Source organism: Dipodomys merriami, unplaced genomic scaffold (assembly GCF_024711535.1).
Source record: "Dipodomys merriami isolate MVZ:Mamm:240054 unplaced genomic scaffold, mDipMer1.0.p SCAF_3, whole genome shotgun sequence".
Lineage (NCBI taxonomy): Eukaryota > Metazoa > Chordata > Mammalia > Rodentia > Heteromyidae > Dipodomys > Dipodomys merriami.
In genome coordinates, this window is record NW_027204492.1 from 91870222 (window position 1) to 91895906 (window position 25685).

At 35.4% G+C, this 25685-nt stretch overlaps 1 protein-coding gene across 13 annotated transcripts in view; it reads left to right on the forward strand.

Annotated features, from left to right (window-relative positions):
• Cask (calcium/calmodulin dependent serine protein kinase) overlaps positions 1 to 25685 on the forward strand; it is a 347639-nt gene that overhangs the window by 76498 nt on the left and 245456 nt on the right. For 8 of the 13 annotated variants that reach the window (XM_070040601.1, XM_070040608.1, XM_070040600.1 and 5 more), the window contains exon 2: positions 15970 to 16082. In XM_070040601.1, the coding sequence (XP_069896702.1) occupies positions 15970 to 16082 (113 nt within the window). Of the gene's footprint in view, positions 1 to 15969; positions 16101 to 25685 lie in introns of all 13 variants that reach the window. The other 5 variants (XM_070040597.1, XM_070040595.1, XM_070040603.1 and 2 more) reach the window with 1 other exon arrangement.

Sequence of the window (25685 nt, forward strand, 5' to 3'; positions counted from 1 at the left end):
GAATTTTAGGATTTATTTTTTCTATTTCTCTGAAAATGACATTGCAATTTTTTATGTTAATTACATTGAATCCGTAGATTTCTTTGGGCATTTTTAGAATATTCTGCTGATCCATTAGCATGGGAAATCTTTTTACCATTTTCAAGTGTCTTCAATATCTTCACGGCTTTACAGCTTTCATTATGCAGATATTTTCCCCCCTTAATTGGATTTATTACTAATTTCAAACTAAATATTCTCCTTTGTAATTAGCATACACTGGTAGTATGAGGGAGCTTCACCCCAATTAGAATGGCAATTATCAAGAAAAAAGATAACAAGTGCTGTTGGGGATATAAGGGAAAAGGAGCCCACACACACAATTAGTGGAAATATAAACTAGTGCAACCACTATGGAAATCAGTTTGGAGATTCCTCAAAAATCGCTTTAAAAAAGAACTGCAAAACTTAAGTATTTTTGAGGATTTTATAAATAGGATTGATTTTTCTGATATTTTTTAATGTTGATACTGGCTCAAGGATAGCGCTCTACCACTTTGAGCCACAGCACCATTTCTTGCTTTTTAGTAGTTAATTGTAGGCAAGTCTGACAGACTCTCCTACCCAGACTAATTTTGAACCATGATTCTTAGGTCTCAGCCTCCTGAGTAGGATTACAGGTGTGAGCCACTGATTCCCAGCTCCATTTTCTGATTCTTTTGTAAGCCTGTTACTGGTATCTAGCAAAACTCTTATTTTGATTTTTTCTATATCAAATTTACATTTTGCCACTTTGTCAAATTATTTATTAGGTCTAAGTTTGGTGGACTCTATAGAGTCATCTCAGTATAGGATCATATCATTTCTATCTAGGGATAACTTGACTTCCTCCTTTTCCTGTTTCTCTTCCTTTTTTTCCTTTGCTTTATTCTGTACTTTTAAAGGTTGTCATTTATAGTATGACTTAAGTTACTGCCTGTAACTTAACATGCTTTCTAGGGAGTACAGAAAATAAGAAGTCGATTTTAGGGTTCCAGCCTCCAACTTAACATGCTTTCTAGGGAGTACAGAAAATACGAAGTCTATTTTAGGGTTCCAGCCTCCAATGTTATGTTCATGTTGACCTTTGGCCTTTTAATTTTATACTTTTGCCTATCTGCCCTTTATAAACTCTGCCTATTCTATGGGAATCCGTACTTTGCATATTCAACCATGTGTTTCCTTTCTTTCTTGGCCTTCTATCAGTTCTTTTTTTAATAACTGCTTTCTTATTTAGCGGTATCATTTCTTGCTCACTACCGATTGCCAGAAATCTGTTAGTAATGTCAGTTCATCCCAAACTACTTCCTATTTATAATCATAAACTATATTGTCTTGTCACTTATTTATTAGTATCTCTCACCTGTCTCTGCCTTCTTACTTCAAGTCTCCATCACTTTTGGTTCAAGATTTTCATCTCCTTTGGTTCAGGCTAATGCAATAACTTGTGAACTGCCCCTGATCACACTCCAACCCATCCTTCTCTCTGTTATAGTGTTCATTGGCACCCATTTCCTTGTTTAGCCACTTTACACCTTCATATTTTTTTTACTTTTTTATTGTGAAAATACTGTACAGAGGGGTTACAATTACATGGGCAAGATAGTGAGTACATTTCTTATCAAGCATTGTAGCCCCCTCCTTTATGACAGTAGTACCAAATAACCCAGATTACCCAGTACATACTGCGTTTTGACTTGGTCCTAGACCATTGCTTGCCATTATATTGCCTATCTCTGGTGTTTTCTTCTGTTTCCTCTGCTGGGAAAAAAAAAAAAAACTTCATTATTTCAAGCCCTTCCAGTTGTGCTTATCTCATAAAGGCCCTCTCTGACTACTTTCTTATTCACAGATGATAAACCATTATTCTCTATTTCAATATTTATTCTTATAACATTATATTAACATTATATATTCCAACAGAAACGTGCTAGATTTGGAGTTTGTTGAGGACAAAAATTGATTTATTAATCTTTTATTTGAGTTTTCTTTTGGGGAGTTCATTGAGAATAAAAATTGCTTTATCTTTTTACTTTTGTTTTCTTTGTATTTTTGTCTTATTTCCATGGGGGGGGCTGCAAATGAGAGAAATGAATAATATTGAATGTACAAGTATCAACTGAATTTTTAAATGTCGATTCCTCAATATGTATTTGAAAGTTCTGATTTTAACTAAGAAGACTTAAACATGTATAACCAATTCATAGTTCTTGTTTGTGATGTGTTTGATCTTACTGCACTTCATATTTTCTTGCTTGTTTCTTTTCACCTTTATTTAATTTACTCTCCTTCCTATTTTTTATGTTATAAAATGTCTTTTCTCTTAGCAAATCTTATCTATGCTTTATCATGTATAAATTTACAAATCCCTCTACATGGGTTTCAACCCAGTTCTGAATTTGTGCATGTGAATGCACATACAAACACACACCAGTTAATTTTTCAGAACATTTGCATTGAGGGAAGAATGCTGTATATGATCTACAGTTCTCTCTTAAAAGGTAGTAACTGATTCATGTATCAAATGTAAGCTCAGAACAGCAGATGGCATGCTATAGGAAACTTAAAGCAAAAGCTACTAAACTTTTCACTTAACTGTTAAGGTTTGACAGGGGTACTAATTATGCCAGTATAAGCACTGAGTTAGTAAATGCTAGTCTTCAGGCTCTGAACTACTCAGCTTTGACAGGTGAGCCTGATATATTCTGTTAGATTATTAGATATCCATTGCTAACTTTCTCAAACAAGCCTCCTCTTCTGTTTTCAAGGAACAATCGGAATTACACTAAGCTTAATCCAGTTGTCAAATATATAATTGCTAACGTTTAGGTAATACTTCTGAGACTTTGATTTCAATAATTTTCCACATAATACACTATGGCTATGAGTAGACAAACTTGTTTTGGTTTAGTCACTGTACTAAAGCAGCTCAGCTTTGTATGTATATGTAGGTGGACATGGATATGGATACCAGAAGTATTAAAGAGGAAAAAGTATCAAGGTAACAATAACATTTGTCTTTCTATCAGTAGTATAAAGCAAGAAGAAGGGATTTATTGATGAAATGATATCCATATGATCTTCTTTAAAGGCATTAACTAAATTAATGTTTAAATGAGAGGGAAAGTATTATTTTAAGTATCATGTTTATATAAATATACATGTACAAATAAATATGTAGTATTCAAAATTTTATTATTGTGAATGTTGTCATTTATAACAACATTATATTTTAATTTTCTATGCTTTTTACTTGCTCAACAAAAATTTCCCTTTTTGGAAGTGAAGGCATGGTTCAAAAGGGATAGCACAAGGCCCTGATGTCCCTCTGTTCTGAACATCAGAAATTTTACAAAGACACAGACTTAATAAATGGATGGAACATATCTAGAAGCACCATGAATCCTCAAAATTTTATATGCTTATGTAAAATTATGTGTTTTGAAAATGTATTAGTGGCTTATTTCTATTTGTAGTTTTTCTTATATCATTCACCAAGTATTTAATAGAACAAGTTGTTGGTATTTATTAGGTTCTCCATAAATATTTGGAAGTCTGACTGCATATTTATAATATGTAATATTGTGTTACTATATCTGCTACTTCCACATTCATGGATTCAACCAATTAACTAATATTAAATTCATCTATATTGGATATGTACAAATTTACCTTATTTTATACACAGTACATTATACAAACTACATATAGCATCTACATTGCATTAGGTATTATAAGCTAATCTGGAGATGGTTTAAAGTATAAAGGAAGAGGTGTGTCTGCTATATTCAGATATATTGCCATTTTATATAAGAAACTTGAGTATCTGTGGAATTTGGTATCCAGGGGAAATCCTAGAACTTCATGGTCCCAATCCCTTGCACATACCAAGGAATGACTGTATATTATATAACACGTGTGTATACATATGTAGACATGTGTGTACACCTAAACAGTTGATTCTTGGGTTTTGTAGTAGTTATAGTCTGTAAAATTGCTGTGTGTTTGTGTGTTACATGTATAGCACATTTTCTCTGAGGTACATCACAGCTTTGTGCTTACAAACACTGGACACCACTTCAGCACTATGTTAGAAATAATCTTATACAGTGCAATCACCAACAAAACGCAAAATGGAGAAAATGGACTAAATAGACTTCAGAGGTCTCATTTACAATATTCTAGTTTAAACAAGAAAGTAGAATACCATCTTGTTCTGCCTCAGTTGGCAACATATGCATCAGGGGTGACTCAGATTATCCCCATGAGGTGCATATTCATAAATAACTATAGAAGTGCCATGAATATTTGAGATTACAAGTAATTTTAGCAAATAGGCAAATTCAAATATGGAATCTGTGAGTAATGAGGATCAAGTATGTGTCAACTGTGTGTATGAGTTTGTTATGTGAGTATAAATGTAAGAATTTGTCCTTGGCCTTCACATTTATTGATTTTTAAACATTTTTTGTTTACAGTTTTCCTACATATCATGTGGTACATTGTACAATTCATTACAAATATAACAAAAATTCCAGGCTTGTAAGATGGACAAGTTCACCTTATTTATTTAAGCTTGAGATATGATGTAGTTTTTGTAGAATTTTATATTACACATACAATCCCAAAATTTATTCATGGCAATTTTAAATATATTTCAATAAAATAAAGTTAATACTCTATTAATCATTGTGTTTGAGGTTTTTCTTTATGTATATCAAATCATTTGAAATAATTTGTATTCTACAAATACTTGAAAATTTAAGACTTCTTTTGATTAGCAAGATTATAGGAACTTATTCCCTACCATTATTGCATTTTTTAAATTTAATTTTATTTTATTTGTGAACATACTGTACAGAGGAGTTACAATTACGTGGGCAGGATAATGCGTACATTTCTTACCAAGCATTGCAGCCTCCTCCTTTGTTTACCCTTCACATCCCTTCCCAGCCTCCCCCCTCCCCCCCAATCCCAATCCTTCTCCTTCCCCCCCTTCCCCCCACCCCCCGCACCAACGTTGTAAAGCTCGTTTTGGACATGACAACTTGTACTTCTCATTGTTGCAACAGGTCCACCTGTATCCTTAAACAACTGGTTTTTCCCCATTTCCTCCACAAGTTATACTGACATCAAATATAGTGAAAGCAGGGGTTATACTGTGGGGGAGGGATATACAAAGCAACAAAGAGATAATCTTATAAATGTGTTAGAAACACATGCATGAAAGAAAAAAAACATTAAAATACACATCTAAGGGTTCATTTTCCTGACATCACATTATCTGACCTTTTCCGCTTGACTCAAACATATACTAGATATTACAAATAAGGGAAACCATGGGACCTATGTTTCTTTGGGCCTGGCTTACTTCACTTAATATAATTTTTTCCAAGTTTTTCCATTTCCTAACAAATGGGGCAATGTCATTCTTTCTGATGGAGGCATAGAATTCCATTGTGTATATATATCACATTTTCTTGATCCATTCATCTACTGAGGGGCATCTGGGTTGGTTCCATATCTTAGCTATGGTAAATAATGCTGCAATTAACATAGTTGTGCTAGTAGCTTTAGTGTGGTCTTGTTTGTAAACATTTGGGTAAATGCCCAAAAGTGGGATTGCTGGGTCATAGGGGAGTTCTATGTGAAGTCTTTTGAGGAACCTCCATACTGCTTTCCAAAGTGGTTGAACAAGTTTACATTCCCACCAACAATGAAGTAAGGTTCCTTTCTGTCCACATCCCCTCCAGCATCTGTTGTTGTTAGAGTTCTTGATTTTTGCCGTTCTAACTGAAGTGAGGTGATATCTCAATGTTGTTTTGATTTGCATTTCTTTTATGGCTAGGGATGTTGAACATTTCTTCATGTGTCTATTGGCCATCCTTCTTTCTTCTTCAGAGAAGTTTCTCTTTAAGTCTTTCGCCCACTTATTTATTGGGCAGTTGTTTCTTTGAGGATTTGTTATTGGGGGGTTTAATTTTTTGAGTTCCAAGTATATTTTAGATATGAGACCCTTGTCTGTTGTATGGCTAGTAAAGATCTTCTCCCAATCTGTGGGCTTTCTATTGATCTTGCTAGCTATGTCATTTGCCCTGCAGAACCTCTGCAACTTTATGCAATCCCATTTGTCCAACCTTTCTTTGATTTGTTGTGTTTCCGGGTCTCTATTCAGAAAATTTCGGCCTGAGCCAAGGAGACCTAGGGTTTCTCCTATTCCATCCTGTAATGTTTTCAGAGTGTCTGCTTTGAGTTCAAGGTCTTTGATCCATTTGGAGTTCATTCTGGTGCAGGGTGATATCTAAGGATCTAGCTTAAGTTTTCTACATGTAGTTAACCAATTTTGCCAGCACCATTTACTGAAGAGGTTGTCTTTCTTCCATTCTATTGTTTTAGCTCCCTTATCGAAGATTAGATGGCTATAGGTCTGTAGGTTCATTTCTGGGTTTTCACTTCTATTCCATTGGTCCTGAGGTCTGTTCTTATGCCAATACCAAGCTGTTTTGATTACTATGGCTTTATAGTAGAGTTTGAAGTTTGGTATTGATATTCCTCCAGCAGTGTTCTTTCCATTGAGGAGCGTTTTTGCTATTCGGGTCTTTTATTGTTCCATATGAATTTTTGGATTGCCTCTTCTATTTCCTTGAAGAATGAGGTTGGAATTTTGATAGGTATTGCGTTGAATTTGTAGATAGCCTTGGGAAGTATTGCCATTTTCACAATGTTAATCTTTCCAATCCAGGAGCATGGGAGGTTTTGCCATTTTTTAAGTTCTGTGTTGATTTCCTTTTTTAAGATTTTAAAGTTTTCATCATAGAGGTCCTTCACTTCTTTAGTTAAGTTAATTCCTAGGTATTTTATTTTTTTGTGGGGCTATTACAAATGGAGTTGCTTTCCTAATTTCAGCCACACTTTTCTCATTGTTGGCATACAGAAAAGCCATTGATTTTGGGGGGTTAATTTTATAACCTGCTACTTTGCCAAAGTTTTGAATCAGCTTGAGTAATTTGGGAGTGGAGTCTATGGGATTCTTTAAATACAAGATCATGTCATCTGCAAAGAGGGAGAGTTTTATTTCTTCTTTCCCTATTTGGATCCCCTTTATGTCTGCATCTTGTGTTATTGCTGTAGCTAGGCATTCTAATACTAGATTGAAGAGAAGTGGAGAGAGTGGGCATCCTTGTCTTGTTCCTGAGTTAAGAGGAAATGGCTTTAGTTTTTCACCATTGAGTATAATGCTGGCTGTAGGTTTGTTATATACAGCCTTCATTGTATTGAGGAATGTTCCATGGATTCCTAATTTTTCCAAAACCTTCATCATAAAGGGGTCCATTATTGCATTTTTAACTGGACAATATTTTAAAGTGAACACAATATTTAATTTTTTGTGCTTGTCTTGGGGCTTGAATTCTGGGCCTAGGTGCTGTCCCTGAGCTTTTGTGCTCATGTCTGACACTCTACCACTTTGAGCCATAGCTCTATTTGTAGTTTTTAGTGGTTAATTGGAGATTAGAGACTCATGGACTTTCCTGCCTGCGCTGGCTTTGAACCACAATTCTCAGGTCTCAGGCTCCTGTGTAGCTAGGATTACAGGTGTGAGCCACCAGCAGCTGGCTACAGTATTTAATTTTTAATTTTTTAAACTGGATACCTCATTTTTAAATTCCTAGAGAGGAGTATAGATAGCATGTATACAAATAAAAATATAATGAAAAGCCATGAATCTACTGTCCAAGTTATGAAATAAAATATTACTAAAAAAAAGTCCTTTCAGTGCTTCCTCATTACAACCTCTTCCCTGCCCTGAACCTCTATCCTGACTTTTTTGATCATTCCTTTTCAGGTTTTTTAAAAATAGCCTTTCCCCTCCATATATGTATACCTTAACAGCATATTGTAAACACAAACTTAACTGTGTAAGGAAAGGGCAATATTGTATGAAGCCTTTCAGGAGGGTAAAAAATAGAACAGAATCTTTTGCTTAGTCTGACTTCCCACACCCTGCCTGAGATGTTTAGGAGTTCATTCTGGGTTATTTATTGTGATCAGAAGCATGGTCGATTCTTCACTTCCTCTCTTCAGCTCACTGGTGCCTGCCTACAACCCTCAAGAATAGGCCAGAGCAGAATACTGCAGCAGAAAAGAGAGGTAATTGCAGCCTTCTATGGCCAGAAAGGGTCATTGTTTTCAGGTTTAAAAGGTGATCAGAAGTAGTGGAAATAAATACTTGCTAGCTCTGTCTGGTCTGTTTGTCCTCCATGTTTGATACATGGCTGTCAGCCTGATCTCCTTCTTTACTCTCCTTGGGTTTCCTTCATCTGTCTTCTGCCTTGGAGTTCCTGTTTACTGTCCGTTGGCATCCTTTTTATCTACTCCACTCTAGTTAATACAATGCATTCCATAATTTCTTTAGAAAGTATGTATGGCAGGTAATCTGTTGAGTTTTCTATTTCTGAGAATATCTTTATGGCTACTGACATTCTGAGTGTAAAATTAAGTGTTAGAAATCACTTTCTGTGATCATGAAAGTACTCCTTTAGTTTGTACATGCCTCTGTGTGTGTGTGTGTGTGTGTGTGTGTGTGTGTGTGTATCTGCTCGTGCATGTGCACACTCATACATACGTACACACACACATGCATGGGTACTGGGGCTTGAACTCAGGGCCTAAGCACTGTCACGTATCTTATTTGCTCAAGGCTGGTGCTCTACCACTTGAGCCACTGGTCTACTTCTGGATTTTTTTGGGTGGTTAATTGAGATTAGGGTCTCACAGACTTTGCTGCCCAGGCTGGCTTTGAACTGAGGTCCTCAGATCTCAGCCTCCTGAATAGGTGTGAGTACCTGGCCCTTTGTTGTGTTCTTGCTTCTAAGTGCTGCCACTGGGAGATGTAAAGTCATTCAGGTTCCTGAGCCAATATAAACTATAGTCTTTTCTCCTCTCTAGACTCTTACTGCACTTCTAGAAATCTGAAAATTTTCTCCATGCCTGCAGTGCTTTTAAATTTCACAGTAGTGTGTGTATGGAGATAGGTTATTTATTTTTCTGAATATTGGGCAGATCCTTTTAAACTAGGATAAACTTTAAACTGGCCCTTTTAAACTAGAGATAAGTTTAAACTGCTCTTTTGAAACTGGATGTAAGCTCTGGAAATATTCTCGAATTACTCTTTTAAGTTATTAACCTTTATTTTCTTTGCTATTTTTTGTTCTACTTTTTGAAAGACTCATTGAACATTATCTACTCAACCTTTCTACTGAAAGCATTTATTTTTCAAGAGTGTTTTTTGTTTTTTGAAAGGTCTCTGTTTATGTTGGTTATGAAATCTTTCTGAGGCTACTAATGTTAATTTTTTTGCATTTTTTCCTCTAATTTGATCTTCCTGTTTTGGCTCCTGTATTCCAAATTAGAAACTCTTTCCCAGAAGTCTTAGGAGCCTTAGTTGTCTACTTGTAGTCAAGAATAGAGCAATTAAGGGTACTGTTCTCCCACCCACCCCCAGTGACATGTTTTGGTTGTCAAAGTTGGAAAATTTGCTACTGGCCTCCCATGGGAATCCCCATAGCAGAGGGACTTAAGAGCTGTTTCATAGAGCTTTAACAGTACCAAATAGAACTTGTTGACTGGATTTCACTGGATGGTGATTTAGCTGAGCAATTTGTAGAACCTTGCGTAATTGCCTTTATACTACCTTTATTTCTGGGACAGTCATATTCAATAGAAGTCATCTCATCTACTGCCTTAAGAGTGAAATATCTGGCTTCCAGCATTTCTATGTTAGAAGACAAGGAATTGAGATTATTCATCTCCTATGTGTCCACACTCCCCTTGCTTTGGGTTCTGAGACCTGTTACAATCTCCAAAGAATTATAGGGTAAAGAAAAGGCAGTGTAATGTAGAGATCTAACTGTAACTTCAAGGAATTTCATTCAAACTTGGTTATTTTATCCCTGGTCTCTCTTTACTTCTAGTTCCAGAATTACCTAGTACTACTGATTCATGAGCTTCTTGAGGATTTAGTGTAAAGTGGTTTAATTCCAAGTGGTTTTCCTTTTTTTCTCTATGCAGGTCAGCTTTCCCATAGCTGTTGGGTCAGTTACTATCACTCTAGAGATCTACTGTCTTGCCTCCCAAATTTGATCATTATTATTGTCTTTCACTTGTTACCTAGTCTTAGGGGGAAAAACTTATTTGATATCATCTTAGTATTTTAGTGAGGTTCTAGGAAGGAAATACATTAGATACACTTGGTTCAGTCTGCTTATTCCAGAAGCCAGCATACTAACATAATTTCACTTAATTCTAGTCTCCTTTTGGATGAAGACTTTTCTTATAAATGAGAACTAGATATTATTCTGTGTCTGTATAGAGACACAGTTGTATTCTTTTTGTCTTTTTGTCTTTTTTTCTGAAATATTTTTTATTGTGAAAATACTGTACAGAGGGGTTACAATTACATGAGCAAGATGATGAGTACATTTCTTATCAAGCATTGTAGCCTCCTCCGTTGTTTACCCTTCCCATCCCATCCTCCCTCCATCCTCCCCCAATCCCCCCCACCAAAGTTGTAAAGTTCGTTTTCGACATAACGACTTCTACGTCTCATTGTTGCAATGGGTCCACCTGTATCCCTATTTAAAAGATTTGTTTTTCCCTTCCCCTCCACAAATTATACCAACATCAAATACAGTGAAAGCAGGGGTTATACCGTGGGGAGGGACATACAAAGCAACAAAGAAATAATTTTATAAATGTGTTAGAAACAATCGCAAGAAAGAAAAAAACATTTGAATACATATCTTAGGGATCATTTCCCTAATATCAATTTATCTGACCTTTTCTGCTTGACTCAGACATATACTAGTTATTGCAAATAAGGGAAACCATGGGACCTATGTGTCTTTGGGCATGGCTTACTTCACTTAGTATAATTTTTTCCAAGTCTTTCCATTTCCTAATAAATGGGCAATGTCATTCTTTCTGATGGAGGCATAGAATTCCATTGTGTATACATAACACATTTTCTTGATCATTCATCTACTGAGGGGCATCTGGGTTGGTTCCATATCTTAGCAATGGTAAATAAAGCTGCAATGAACATGGTCGTGCTGGTAGCTTTAGTGTGGTCTTGTTTGTGAACATTTGGGTAAATACCCAAAAGTAGGATTATTGGGTCATAGGGGAGCTTTATGTGGAGTTTTTTGAGGAACCTCCATACTGCTTTCCAAAGTGGTTGAACAAGTTTACACTCCCACCAACAATGAAGTAAGGTTCCCTTCTGTCCACATCCCCTCCAGCATCTGTTGTTGTTAGAGTTCTTGATTATATCCATTCTAACTGGGGTGAGGTGGTATCTCAATGTTGTTTTGATTTGCATTTCTATGGCTAGAGAGGTTGAACATTTCTTCATATGTCTATTGGCCATCCTTCTTTCTTCTTCAGAGAAGTTTCTCTTTAAGTCTTTAGCCCACTTATTTATTGGGCAGTTGTTTCTTTAAGGATTTGTTGTTGGGGGATTTAATTTTTTGAGTTTCAAGTATATTTTAGATATGAGACCCTTGTCTGTTGTATGGCTAGTGAAGATCTTCTCCCAATCCGTGGGCTTTCTATTGATCTTGCTAGCTATGTCCTTTGCCATGCAGAAGCTCTGCAATTTCATTCAATCCTATTTGTCCTTTCTTTGATTTGTTGTGTTTCTGGGTCTCTATTAAGAAAATTTTGGCCTGTGTCAAGGAGACCTAGGGTTTCTCCTATTCCATCCTGTAATGTTTTCAGAGTGTCTGCTTTGACTCCGAGGTCTTTGATCCATTTGGAGTTGATTCTGGTGCAGGGTGATATATAAGGATCTAGCTTTAGTTTTGTACAAGTAGTTAACCAATTTTGCCAGCACCATTTACTGAAGAGGCTGTCTTTCTTCCATTCTATTTTTTTAGCTCCCTTATCGACGATTATATGGCTATAGGTCTGTAGGTTCATTTCTGGGTTTTCACTTCTATTCCATTGGTCCTGAGGTCTGTTCTTGTGCCAGTACCAAGCTGTTTTGATTGCTATGGCTTTATAGTAGAGTTTGAACAGTTGTATTCTTTTGAAAACTTTAGGGGATGTTATAGAAATACTTATGTTCTGGTTTGAATTATCCTTTTACTTAAAACATAGACTTCTGTAAACAAGCTATATGCCTCAATTAAAGTGTTTGTGTTACAATCACCACCAATATTCAGCATTTCTAAGCAACTATGTACCATCAGTTGTCATTCCTTTATACCTGAACCATAATCGGAAAATTGAGAAAGATGGCAGTTTATGATGATGGTTTTCAAACTATTTCATGTATATTTCACCTATGTAGACACTCATGAATTGATTTACCATACATTTAAAAATTAAGGATAGGGCTGGGAAGGTGGCCCAGTGGTAGAGTGCTTGCCTTGCATGCATGAGGCCCTGGGTTCCATTCCTCAGCACCACATAAGCAAAAAGAAAAAAGCCAGAAGTGGCACTGTGGCTCAGGTGGTAGAGCGCTAGCCTTGAGCTGAAGAGCTGAGGGACAGCACCCAGCCCAGAGTTCAGGCCCCACAACCGGACCCCCTCCCAAAAAAAAATTAAGGATAGCATTTTAAACACCAAAAAGGGAAACAGGCTAGACTGAGACCTAGGTACTCCTGAATTTTTATTGTCATCCTGTATGTTTTAAATGAAATATGGTAAATATTCTACACACACTTTAACATATCTTCATTTTTTAAGAGACCAAATCAGCTGGGTGCCGGATGACTCACAACTCTAATCCTAGCTACTCAAGAGGCTGAGATCTGAGAAACATGGTTCAAAGCCAGCCTGGGCAGGAAAGTCTGCCAGACTCATCTCCAATTAACTACCAGAAAACCAGTAGTGGCACTGTGGTTCCAGTGGTAGAGCAAAAGAGCTCAAGGATAGTGCCTAGGCCCAGAGTTCAAACCCCAAGACTGATGTGTGTGTGTGTGTGTGTGTGTGTGTGTGTGTGTCTGTGTCTGTGTGTGTGAAAGAGAGAGAGAGGGAGGGAGAGAGAGAGAGAGAGAGAGAGAGAGAGAGAGAGAGAGAGAGAGAGAGAGAGAGAGAGAGAGAGAGAGAGAGAGAGAGAGAGAGAGAGAGAGAGAGAGAGAGAGAGAGAGAGAGAGAGAGCGCAAATCAAATTGTAAGTTGAGGTTGTGCATAAACCTCAAGGTATATGGGTTACCTTTGTCAGCCTTTTGGATGTCTTTGCAAGACAGACCTATAAGATGTTTTACTTGGGATTTCTCTTTTGGTCCTGAATAGCTAATAGATATACCCAAATTAAAGAATTGAAGATATAATTTGATTTTTATTCAGGTTTCTAAATTTTTCTTTATTTTTTCCTGAGTATTCCTTTTTTCCTTAGCTCCCTTTCATTTTCTTGTTACAAAAATAATGAGGAGAGAAGCAATGGTTTCTTCCTTACCTTTGTTCAAGCAGGAAAAAATAAAGAATTGACTTGATTGACTGTGAACAAATTCTCATACAGGTCTCGGAAAGTTTCTAAAATGATGTCATGAGTTGAAGCATACTACACAAGTGTGTGTGTGTGTGTGTGTGTGTGTGTGTGTGTGTGTGTGTGTGTGTGTGTTTAGAGTATCCCACGGGTTGATGTGTGGACAGAAACCAATGACATTAATCATTTTCTGAACTTGTTTTGCTATTGTCTGGATAAATAATCACAAGTAAGATATCTGGGTAGAGAATGAAAACATTTGTGGAAGTCCTGCCTCACTTTGTTATATTACCATAGAGGGAAAAAAATCTTTGAATGGTTTTGAGTGATCATTGTGAGAAAGTCTTCTTTCTGTAACCTTCTGAAAGGTACATTATCATTCTTCTTTTCCTCCCAGGTTAGCTTTGTTTGGTTGTTTGGAGAGAGATTTTAAGCTCTTATGTAGTTGATACTTTTATGATGGTATTCATATAATCTTGAAGAAATGCTTGAATCTATGTTAGGTTAAATTAATTTGCTTGTTCTCTGATGGACTAGAAAGAAAAATTTGTAAGACAAATAATAATACAAGTGTTATAGTGTGATTTTTTCTTATGTGCTGATGAACCTGTGCGTTGAGGTGTACTGATGCACATGCAAGAAGCCAACAAAAGTATTCTTTTAAAAAATTATCAAAAATTATCTTTAAGTAGTTGTACACAGGGTTTTTAACTCAACATGTCAGTGTGTGAGTTGTCAGTGTGTGAGTACAATGAATGCATCTTGATCAATGTCACCCTTTTTCATCATTCTTCCTCATCTCTCCCAAGTTCACCCATCCTCTCCTGAGTCTACTTCATTCTATTTTCACATATGTACACTTACTATTATGACTGTATTCTCCCACCCTTCCTCTCTCCATTTGTCTGCCCCTCTCCCTCAATTTCACTTCCCATTAACAACTTATGTTACAGCTTCCTGGTATTCATTTTGTGAAACTGTAAATTAGTTGTTCAAAGGAGTTGTACCATTGGAATCCTCCCAATGAAGGCATTCTTTTGTCTCTTCTCACCCCCTCCAGGATGTGACAAATGCACACACACATACACACACACACACACACACACACATTTTTGTTTTTAAAGATTGAAACCATACTTCAAATAAATAACTATAGTATATTTCTACTGCACACAAATCTTTGAGTCATATTGAGTTTCAGCATTTATTTGGTAACTATTAATCTCAAGAAACTCAGTGTGTGTGTTTGTGTGGGCCTACTTGGGCCTACATGGTGGTATTTTAAAAGTCATCTCAGCTTACTCAACTATGTGATGACTATTGACAATCACCAATGTAGATTGAGGAGATGAATAAGAAAATAGCTTGACCAGTAACTCTCACTAGAAATTATTTCCTTACATGTGGAAATTTACAACAATTCTGATTTGAAGGTTGGGGAGGATGGAGGGTTTCTATGTGATCTCAGATGGGACTAGAGAAGCTTTGTAAAATGCCTGTTCATGTATTTTCCCAAGATTTTATTGGCGTGTGTTCTTTTCCTCATTTAGGAATTAATTACATATTTTGGTTCTTGAGTAGAGGTGTATTGAAAGTACTTTCTCAGGGATATTAACCAAAGATAAGATACCAGGTTTTGATTTTTAAAGCATACCTTTAAGTATGAATGGGAGAAACAAGTTTTTGCTAGTCACAGTAAAAGGTGGTAGTAGCTGAAATTAAGGTGTCATACAAAGAGAGTAGTGGATAAATTGGAGAGAGATTTGAGGTAAACTCAGTAAGACTTGTTAGTAAAATTAGGTGAGTGATATAGATGATATGAGGGAGGTATCTACAATGTTTCTAGTTCAAAAGAACAAATCTCCATACATGATCAGCTACTATGGATCTCCCTTATTTTGTGTAAGATGTTGATGATCTGTATAGATTAGTACAGTGATTATTTGACTTGAACATCATACTTGGTAGGATTTTTTTTAATGATCTTGAGTGACAGATGTGATTATCTGCCATCTGTTTTTCCAGTGGTGAATTTAATGGTGAATTGCTTCATTAATTACAGAAAAGTATGTCCAAATTTACATTGTATTTCGTGAATTTTATTTTGAAAACTATATCCTATTAAGACTAAAGTAGAATGGAGTGATGGTTATATAGCATGATTAGTAGATAATGAAACTGTAAGATGTTAGAAGGAAAGAGGGCTGAGACTGTGGCTTAGTGGTAGAGTGCTTGCCTAACATTCATGAAGCCCTGGGTTATATTCCTTTGTACCACATAAACAGAAAAAGCCGGAAGTGGCACTGTGTCTCAAGTGGTAGAATGCTAGCTTTGAGCAAAAGAAGCTGAGGGATAGTGCCCAGGTCCCAAGTTCAAGCCCCAGGACTGGCAAAAAAAGAATAGCTGGAAAGAGAAACTTAGAAAAAAAATCAATGAGTTAAAATTGACTTTTTGTTTTTTAGGGGTCCCTTCAGTGTTGTACGACGATGTATCAACAGAGAAACTGGGCAACAATTTGCTGTAAAAATTGTTGATGTAGCCAAGTTCACATCAAGTCCAGGGTTAAGTACAGAAGGTAAGAGATGGATTTCAAGTAAGTTATTTGATGTCTGGCTTTATTCCACCTCCAAAATCCATTTATCAACCTTATCTCATCTGGGGGTGGTGGGAAGCTAAGGGTATGGTATAGTGGGAAGTGGGTGGAGACAGTTTAAACTCCATTCTAGCTTCTCAGAATTCTAAATGATAACATGTGGAAGATGTAAAAACTTATAGAGTTATAAAGTCATCAGAGATCATTACGAACCTGTATTTTTTTTTAACTTGGAATTGAGTGAAACCAGTACATAGGGCTTTTACAGTCTTATTTATAATTGGAAGGATGATAACTGCAGATTCAGAAAATGCTAATAAGACCCCTTCAAGTACATCATTTATACCTTTAGTAATCTTATGGTCCAGTAGAACTAAAAGCTTCATATGTGATTCATATTTGTCTTAAGTTACATGTAGTATGTGTAAAATTTGAAAGAATATACTTTTAGATCTTCTAAGACTTAAAATTTAAAGACAGTATGGATAATCACATTTATAAGTATTTATAAGACATAAGAATTTTAAAGTTATTTATTTTATAGTTTTACAGTTTTATTTAACCAGTTTATACTTCAGAATGCATGATTATTCTATTAACATTAATTTATATATTAATTGATATTAATTTTAATGTATTAATATCTTAACTATCTATATCTTAATTAGCCTATCTTTTCACTTTACATTTTACCACAGTCTAATAAAAGATGAGTCCTCCTTTAGTCTTTTCCTTTTAATTCCCAAGAACAATGCAGTGAAGAATTTAGATAGGAAAATATAAGGCAGATCTACTTATATTTTATCCAGTTATCTTACTTTGGAAAGTATCAGCACACATCTGTGAGTTAAATAAAGTCTGTCTATTCCTATAGACCTTTTTTACAGGATCATTGTTTTTCAATATTTTTCAAGTCCTTTGAATTTCCTTTGAATTATTTTCCACATAATGTTTATAGAAAATTCTTAGAAGTTGCCTACTCACAATGAATCACTATTTTGTTTTTAGTGCTTTAATCTTTAAAAATCTATGGGAAAATTTAGAGATTTTTGTCTTACGATTTCCTTTTCTAGAATAGGCTCTTGATGATAAATACTGCTTTTGATTGTAAAAAAAATTTATACATTTATCAAAATTTAAAATTTATTTTAAGCAGGTTTTACAACTAAATTGATAATTTAAACATTTTTTTTTTTATAGTGTTAGTGATCAAATCCTGGGCCTTGGGCATGCTGAGGCAAGCACTGTTTGCTTAAACTTTAACTGCCTTTGAGTTTAGCATTCTGTATTTGATTTTTCTAACTTAAGTTGTCTAATAAAGAAAACCTTCCTGAGTACTGAGATAATTTTCTATAATCCTAACTTATTAAACAAATATATGTTTTGAAACTTTTTTTTAAAATTTTATTTTATTTGAGAACATACTGTACAGAGGGGTTACAATTACATTGGCAGGATAATGCATACATTTCTTACCAAGCATTGCAGCCTCCTCCTTTGTTTACCCTTCACCTCCCTTCCCAGCCTCCCCCCTCCCCCCCACCCAATCATACCCCCCTCCCCCCGCACTCTGTTTTGAAACTTTTATTTCTTTTCAATGTTCTTACCCTATCTATAAACCTAGATTCTAGTTCAAACTCACAAGTGTTAAATCATTTATTCAAGTACCTATATTAAATTGGAATAATTTAAGCCAAATTCCCTCTAGCATTATTGTAAATAATTAAATATTCATATACTACTTAACCTAAATTTATTAATACCAGAAGTTTAATCTCTTATATTTGTACATAATTCTGTACCTCTCTAGGCTAAATACAGTTTTTTGTGAGACAGTTGCTTTATTTGGCTGAGAAAAATCATTTACATATTCTTCAACAAGATTTCCAGAATATGAGACTGAAACTCTCTTAGGTATTGTCACTTAGAGAGTCAAACTCCAAACTCAAAAAAGGGCAAAGGACTTGGTATATAATCCATATACCTGGGCTTAAGTCCTCTCTTTACTTAACATAGTATACAGAAACCTATCACTGAAGTTGCAGCTAATTCCTTCATTACTTGAATAGTATTCGTGTCTGCAAATCTTGTCCTGAAGTCAAAGCCAGGCCATACTGTTGATCCTTTTACTCTTACTTTCAAGCTTTTTTGAACTCTTTTTTTTTATTGTATTTTATTTTATTTGAGAACATACTGTACAGAGGGGCTACAATTACATGGGCAGGATAATGCATACATGGTAGAATCATGCCTTCTGATATTAAACAATATCCAGTTGGATTATTCAGATTACTCGTGGCTTTCTCTGGTCTTCATTATAGTTTAATGGTTTTCAAAAAATATATACAATTGGCTTTTTTAAATTATGGTGCTATGCTTCTCTATCTTCTTCAGTAAGATAACTTATAAGTTAACCAAGAAACGGTCAGAATTTTATCTCCATCACTTCTACTTGGTTTTTGTTCACTTTTTTTGCAGTGAAATTTACCATACTCTATATTACTCAGGTTCAGACTAGCTTATTTTATTCTAATTTTTACACATTTTATTATAACATATATATGTGATATATAGCCAATTATTACATAAAACCCCTTTTGATGTTGCCCATCTTCTTACACCCCATCCAAGTTCTTTCAGCCCTTTTCTTGTTACTGCAGGTGAAACATCTTAACTCCTTTGCTCTTCTAGTCCATTTACAAATTTTAGGTTAAAAATTACCTTATCATAGCAAAATATAGAAAAGATATATAAAAAGAAACATTTGAAATAATGAATTTAACATAATAAAAAGGAATCCAACCACTGCCAGTGGCTCATGCCTGTAATCCTAGATATTCAGGAAGCTGAGGTCTGAGGATCAAGGTTCAAAGCCAGCCTGGGCAGACAAATCTGCAAGACTCTTATCACTAGTTAACTAGCAAAAAAGCTAGAAGTGGAGGTATGGCTTATACCCAGCATGGTGGTGCATACTTATAATCCCAGTACTCAGGAGGTTGAAGCAGGAGAATTGTAAGTTCAGTGCCACTCTGGCTATGTAGTGAGAACCTGCCTCAAAATTTTTTAATTTATTTTTATTGCCTTATATCAGTTATATAGGGGATGGGTTCACTTTTTGAAAATGAGTAGTGATTGATCAATGAAAAAAGAGAACTAAAATAAACTCAGAAAGTAAAGATGGGATATTATTAACATTAAAATAAAATAAAGTAAAATAATATAAGACTGTGAAAAATTATTTTTTTTTGGGGGGGGGTCTGGTCGTGGGGCCTGAACTCTGGGCCTGGGCACTGTCCCTCAGCTCTTCAGCTCAAGGCTAGTGCTCTACCACTTGAGCCACAGTGCCACTTCCGGCTTTTTTTCTTTTTGCTTATGTGGTGCTGAGGAATGGAACCCAGGGCCTCATTCATGCAAGGCAAGCGTTCTACCACTGAGCCACCTTCCCAGCCCCAAGACTGTGAAAAATTATATGTCAGCAATTAGATATAGCCTTAATGAAAGGAACTAATTTGAAGGGAAAAACTGCTAGCCAAGGTTTAGACTAGGTTCAGACTCAGGAAGACATAGAACATCAGGAAAACAGTACAACTACGTAATTGAAAGATATCCATAAAAAATTAGTAATGAGTATTGAGTTTCATTTTGAAGTGACTAAATGTACAAAATTTAAATTTGGTAATGGTTGCATAGTCATGAACATAACTAAAATCAATTAAAATGTACACTTCATGGGGAAAATGTCTGTTAATTCTAGCTCAGTAAATAATTTTGAAAAAAATTATATGTCAAATCAATTTAAAATACCTTACTAGTTTAAAAAAAGAGCAAGCCATGAGCCAGTGGTCATGTCTGTAATCCTTGCTGCTCAGGAGACTGAGATCTGAAAATCGTGTTCCAAAGCCAGCCTGGGCAGGAAAGTCTGTGAGGCTCTCATTTCCAATTAACCACCAGAAAACCAGAAGTGGCACTGTGGTTCAGGAGGTAGAGCACTAGCCTTGAGCAAAAGAAGCTCAAGGACAGCCCCAGACCCAGAGTTCAAGCCCCAGGGCATGCAAAAAAAGCAACAATTAAATGATATCTCAACTGACATAGAAAATGTACTTAACAAAATGCAATCCTCTCATAATAAAACCATAATAAATTATGAGTACAAGGCAACTTATTCTATCTTTTTAAAGGCATCTAAGAAGCATGATTAATTTCATATCTAATGTTTTAAGTCAATGCTTTCCTTCAAAGATTAAGAATAGGATAAGGATGTCTGTTCTCAGCACTTTTATTCAACATTGAATGAAGACTTCAACCAGAGAAGTTGTGTAATAATTAGAAACTTTTTAACAAATCCAGATTGGAAAGGAAGAAATGAAACTCCCTTTTTGTAGAGAACCTGATTGTGTGTGTAGAACATCTAAAAAATCAACAAAATATTTTTAGCTGCACTAAGTAAGCTTAGCAAGTAAGCTTATTTGTAGCATGAAAGATCAATATACAAAAATTAAGTTATATTTGTATACATTAGCAATGAAAAAATCTGAAAACAAAATTAAGGAAACAATTCCATATATCATAGCATCAAATGGAATAAAATACTTAGAAATATATTTAACAAAGGAAGTATAAGACTTGTAAACTAAAACAGTGTTTTAAATTATTGAGAAATATTAAAAGTTCTAAGTAAACAGTAAGTCTTTCTGTGTTCATTGATGCTAATCATAAAATATATATGGAAAGCACACAATCTTGAATAAAGGAGGGGGAGACGAAGCTGAAAGACTTAACCTTTCCCAATTTCAAATTCTCTGACAATGCTACATTAATATGCATTGTGTAAGCCTGAGGAGAGACATAGATGAGTGAAATTGAATTAAGCATCTAGTAATAAGCACTGGTAATAATAATATGCATCTAGTTATAAATTAATCATTTAGTAATTTTAAGAGTGAATTCTTTATGCTGCCCTGGCTGGCCTTGAACTCCTGGGCTTGAGCAATCTTCCCAACCTTCTGAGTGGCTGAGACTATAGACACTTGATATCATCCCCAGAAAATCTGTACATTTTAAAGTTAAATGGTTTTCAGAAGTGATGCCAAGGAAATTCATTGAAAAAAATAATAGTTTCTTCAAAACAGTGGCTCTAGGACAACTGGTAATTGACATGCAGTAGCATAAATGTGCCCTCAACCTAATACCTGATAAAAAACTAAAGTAGATCAGATGCAAATGAATAAGCTAAAACTTTGAAATTTACAAGAAAGCATAGGCTTAATTCTTCATGATTTTAGATTAAAGCACAGTTTTCATAGATGTGAAACATAAAACACAAGTAGCAGAGTTAAAATTAATAAATTTAATAACTTCATCAATAAAAAAACCTTTTATACTTCAAATGATACTATCATGAAGGAATAAGACAGGATACACAATTAGGGAAAATATTTACAAGTCACCTACATAATAAGATTCTAGTATACAAATATACAAATAACTTTTGTAAGTCAACAGTAAACACAAAGGAAGACTTTTTAAAAATAATGGATTAGCTGGGCACCAGTGGCTCATGCCTGTAATCCTAGCTACTCAGGAGGCTGAGATCTGAGGATTGCAGTTCAAAGCCAGCCTAGGCAGGAAAGTCCCTGAGACTCTTATCTCCAATTAACCACCAGAAAACCGGAAGTGGCACTGTGGCTCAAGTGGTAGAGCACTAGTCTTGAGCTGAAGAGCTCAGTGCCCAGACCCAGAGTTCAAGTCCCATGACTAATCAAAAAAAAAAAAGAGGATTTGAATAGACATTTCTTCAATGAATATTGTAAATGAAAGTGTGGTTCAGTGGTAGGAGCACCTGCCTAGCAAGCACCAGGACTTGCATGCTGTCTCCCCTCCTAATTAATATTTACAAGTAGTCAATAAACACATAAAAAGATATGTAGCGCCATTTATCCTTTAAGAGAATGGAAATAAAAACCATAGTTTAGATTCTATTTCACACCCACTCTCACATTTTTACTGCAGAAAAAAAAATTGTAATAAGGGTATGGAGAACTTGGAATTCTCATTTGTTAATATGGGAATTAAAATGATATAGCTGCTGTGGAAAAGTTTGACAATTACTTAAAGGTTGAATTTAAGAGTTTCTTCAGACCTAGCACTTCCATTCCTAGGTATATACCCAAAACTATTGAAACTAGACATTCACACAAAAACTGATAGATGAATATTTATAGCATCATTATTTGTAGTACTCAGAATTTTTGGAAACCAACCAAATAATCACCAGCTGGTGAGTGGATGATAAAATTGGCTGTTAACTAGTGCAATAGAGTATTATTTAGTATGAAAGTATGTAAGCTTGGCTCGACATGTGAAAATCTAGTTGTGGTATCCATCACAACAGCAGGCTAAAGAAGTCACTTGACCTTGTTAGTAGACGCCACGAAAATCTAACCACCCATTCATGATTTTTAAAGAAACAATTTTCAGTGAAGCAGGAATGAAGGGCAACTTTCTTAACTTGGTAATATCTAAAACAAAGAACAACAAAAAATACCCACAATCCTTATATTTAAAATCACACTTAATGATCAGAAGTTCTCCCTAAAATTGGGAATAGAGCCAGAATGTTTTTACTCATCATTCTTGTTCAATAAAGTTTGGGGAAGTCTAGCCAATGAATACCGAGCATCATAAAGAAACAAAAGCTCTTACTTGTAGAAAATCTCCCCCCAAAATCTACCATAGAAGGAACCAAAAAAAGAAGAACCCAAAACACCCATCCTACTAGAACTCAGAAGTGTTAATAGCAAAGTTGCTTGCTACAAGTTTAATATGCAATGAGTAAGTGGGATTTGAAATTTAAGATACAAAACTATTGTATCAACATCACAGACTGCCCATGTAATTCTAGCTACTCAGGAGACTGAGATTTAAGAATCATATTTCAAAGCCAGCTCTTGCATAAGTCTGTGAGACTTCATCTTCTACTAACCACCAAAAAGCCAGAAGTAGAACACCCAGAAATAGATCCACACAAATATATCCAACTGATCTTTGACAAAGTAGCAAAATTGATCTTATGGAAAAAAGGTAGTTCTTTGATCAAATGATGCTGAACCATACTAACACCTGTAACCAAGTTTTTATAGCTACTCCACTCATAATGGATAAAATCTGAAAAACACTATGGTATCCTACAGTTACTGTTATACTGTGATACATCCATACCTTGGAATGGTATTCAGCAATAAAAAAAGAAAATATCATGACTCCTCTGTACAGTATTTTCACAATAAAAAAAATTAAGAAAGAAAAAAGAAAATATCCATGGTTGCATGCAACACATTGGATGGATCTCAATAAATTATGCTGCATTTAAAAAACACTAAATGCCATATAAGGTTGTCTCTATGTAAGTCTCAAAGTAATAAAATTATAAAACTGAAATTAATGATTGTGAGTTGTGGGTCACTGAAAAATTGGGGTAAGACTCATGAGACAAAGGTTGGTCTGATTACAGAAGGATAGCATTGGGGTCATTGTGGGTCATCAGGTCATCTGGTCATCTGATCTGACCTGATCTGTGGGGCATCTCTTCTAATTTCTGTTTTAGTGTCACTTTCCTGGGTTCAATATTGTACCATGTTTATATAAGGTGCTACCATGGAGTGGAAGGACTGGATGAAGAATACACAAACTCTCTGTTATTTTTGCAAATGTCTATTAATGTACAATTATCTTTAAATTTTTCCTTGTGATCTGTATGCTTTTCCACCAAAACAATAAGTAGCTCACAAATGTGAGAGAGTATAGGAAGAAACACTGTGACTAAAGGTTTTAGATTTCATACACTCCAAATTGTTCTATACAGTAAAACCCTGATTGATGTATAACTGATAACATCATTAGACATTGTCACTTGTTTTCCTCAGGAAACATGAATATTTAACATAGATTTAATTTACATAAGGAATTTATATTCATTTTGTAGAATAATTACTGATCTACCTAATAAATCTGTGTCTCCTTTTTCATGCAGAAAGCGTGCTAACATCTTTTACTTGCAATTGCATTTTCTTAATGTCATCATTTCTTCCACTGTTGGCTTATAATTGACATAAAGTCATCCAGCAGATCTCAAGATGTTAAGGCATACTTTTGTTTAATTTTGTCATAAAAATACCATAGATGGGCTGGGAAGGTGGCTCAGTGGTAGAGCGCTTGCCTTGCATGCTCAAGGCCCTGGGTTCGATTCCTCAGCACCACATTAGGAAAAAGAAAAAAAAGCCGGAAGTGGCGCTGTAGCTCAAGTGGTAGAGCGCTAGCCTTGAGCTGAAGAGCTGAGAGACAGCGCCCAGGCCCAGAGTTCAGGCCCCACGACCAGACCCCCCCCCAAAAAAAAAAAACAAAAAAAATACCATAGACTATGTATGATTCCTGAACAAGTTAGTAACATTATTAACGCCTGGTCACATATTGAATATATCAAACTATAATTTATAAAGTCAATATTTAAATAAAGAGACTCATTATTTCAAATATTAATGAATTATCCTTTACCACATCATATGCATGTGATATATTAATTTTATTTTATTATTGAGTTATTAGATGGTCATATTTGAAAATTGGTAGTATTAATCATAGATCCTTCAGTATCATAAAGCCCTTAAATATGACTTGTATTTTTAGTAAGTTTCTTATTGTGAAAATACTGTACAGAGGGGTTACAGTTACATGAGCAAGGTAATGAGTACATTTCTTATCAAGAATTGTTGCCGCCTCCTTTGTTTTTCCCCTACCATCCCTTCCCTCCCAGCTTCCCAACTATGCCCCTCTAACCCCCAAATTATTGTTGGGTTGGGTCAACCTGTATTCCTATTTAAACAATTTGTTTTTTCCCTTCACCTCCACAAATTATACCAACATCAGATACAGTAAAAACAGGGGTTATACTGTGGAGAAGGGACATACAAAACAACAAAAAAAATCACATGGTACCTTATAAATTTGTTAGAAACAATAGCAAGAAAGAAAAAAAAAACACTTGTGTCCCTATCTTGGGGTTCATTTTGCTTAACATCATCTTATCTGACCTATTGTCCCAGACATATACTAGTTATTGCAAATAATGGAAACCTTGGGACCTATGTTTCTTTGAGCCTGGCTTACTTCACTCAATATAACTTTTTCCAAGTCTTTCCATTTCCTAACACATGGGGCAATGTCATTCTTTCTGATGGAGGCATAGAATTCCATTTTCTTGATCTATTCATCTAGTGAGGGGCATCTGGGTTGGTTCCATATCTTAGCTATGGTAAATAATGCAAAATGCAAATCAAAACAACATTGAGATTCCATCTCACCCTCATTAGAATGGCTATAATCAAGAACTCTTATAGCAACACATGCTGGAGGGGATGTGGCTAGAAGGGAACCCTACTGCATTGTTGGTGGGAGTGTAAACTTGTTCAACCCCTTTGGAAAGTAGTATGGAGGTTCCTCAAAAGACTCCACATACAGCTCCCCTATGACCCAGCAATCGCACTTTTGGGCATTTACCCAAATGATCACAAACAAGACCATACTAAAGCT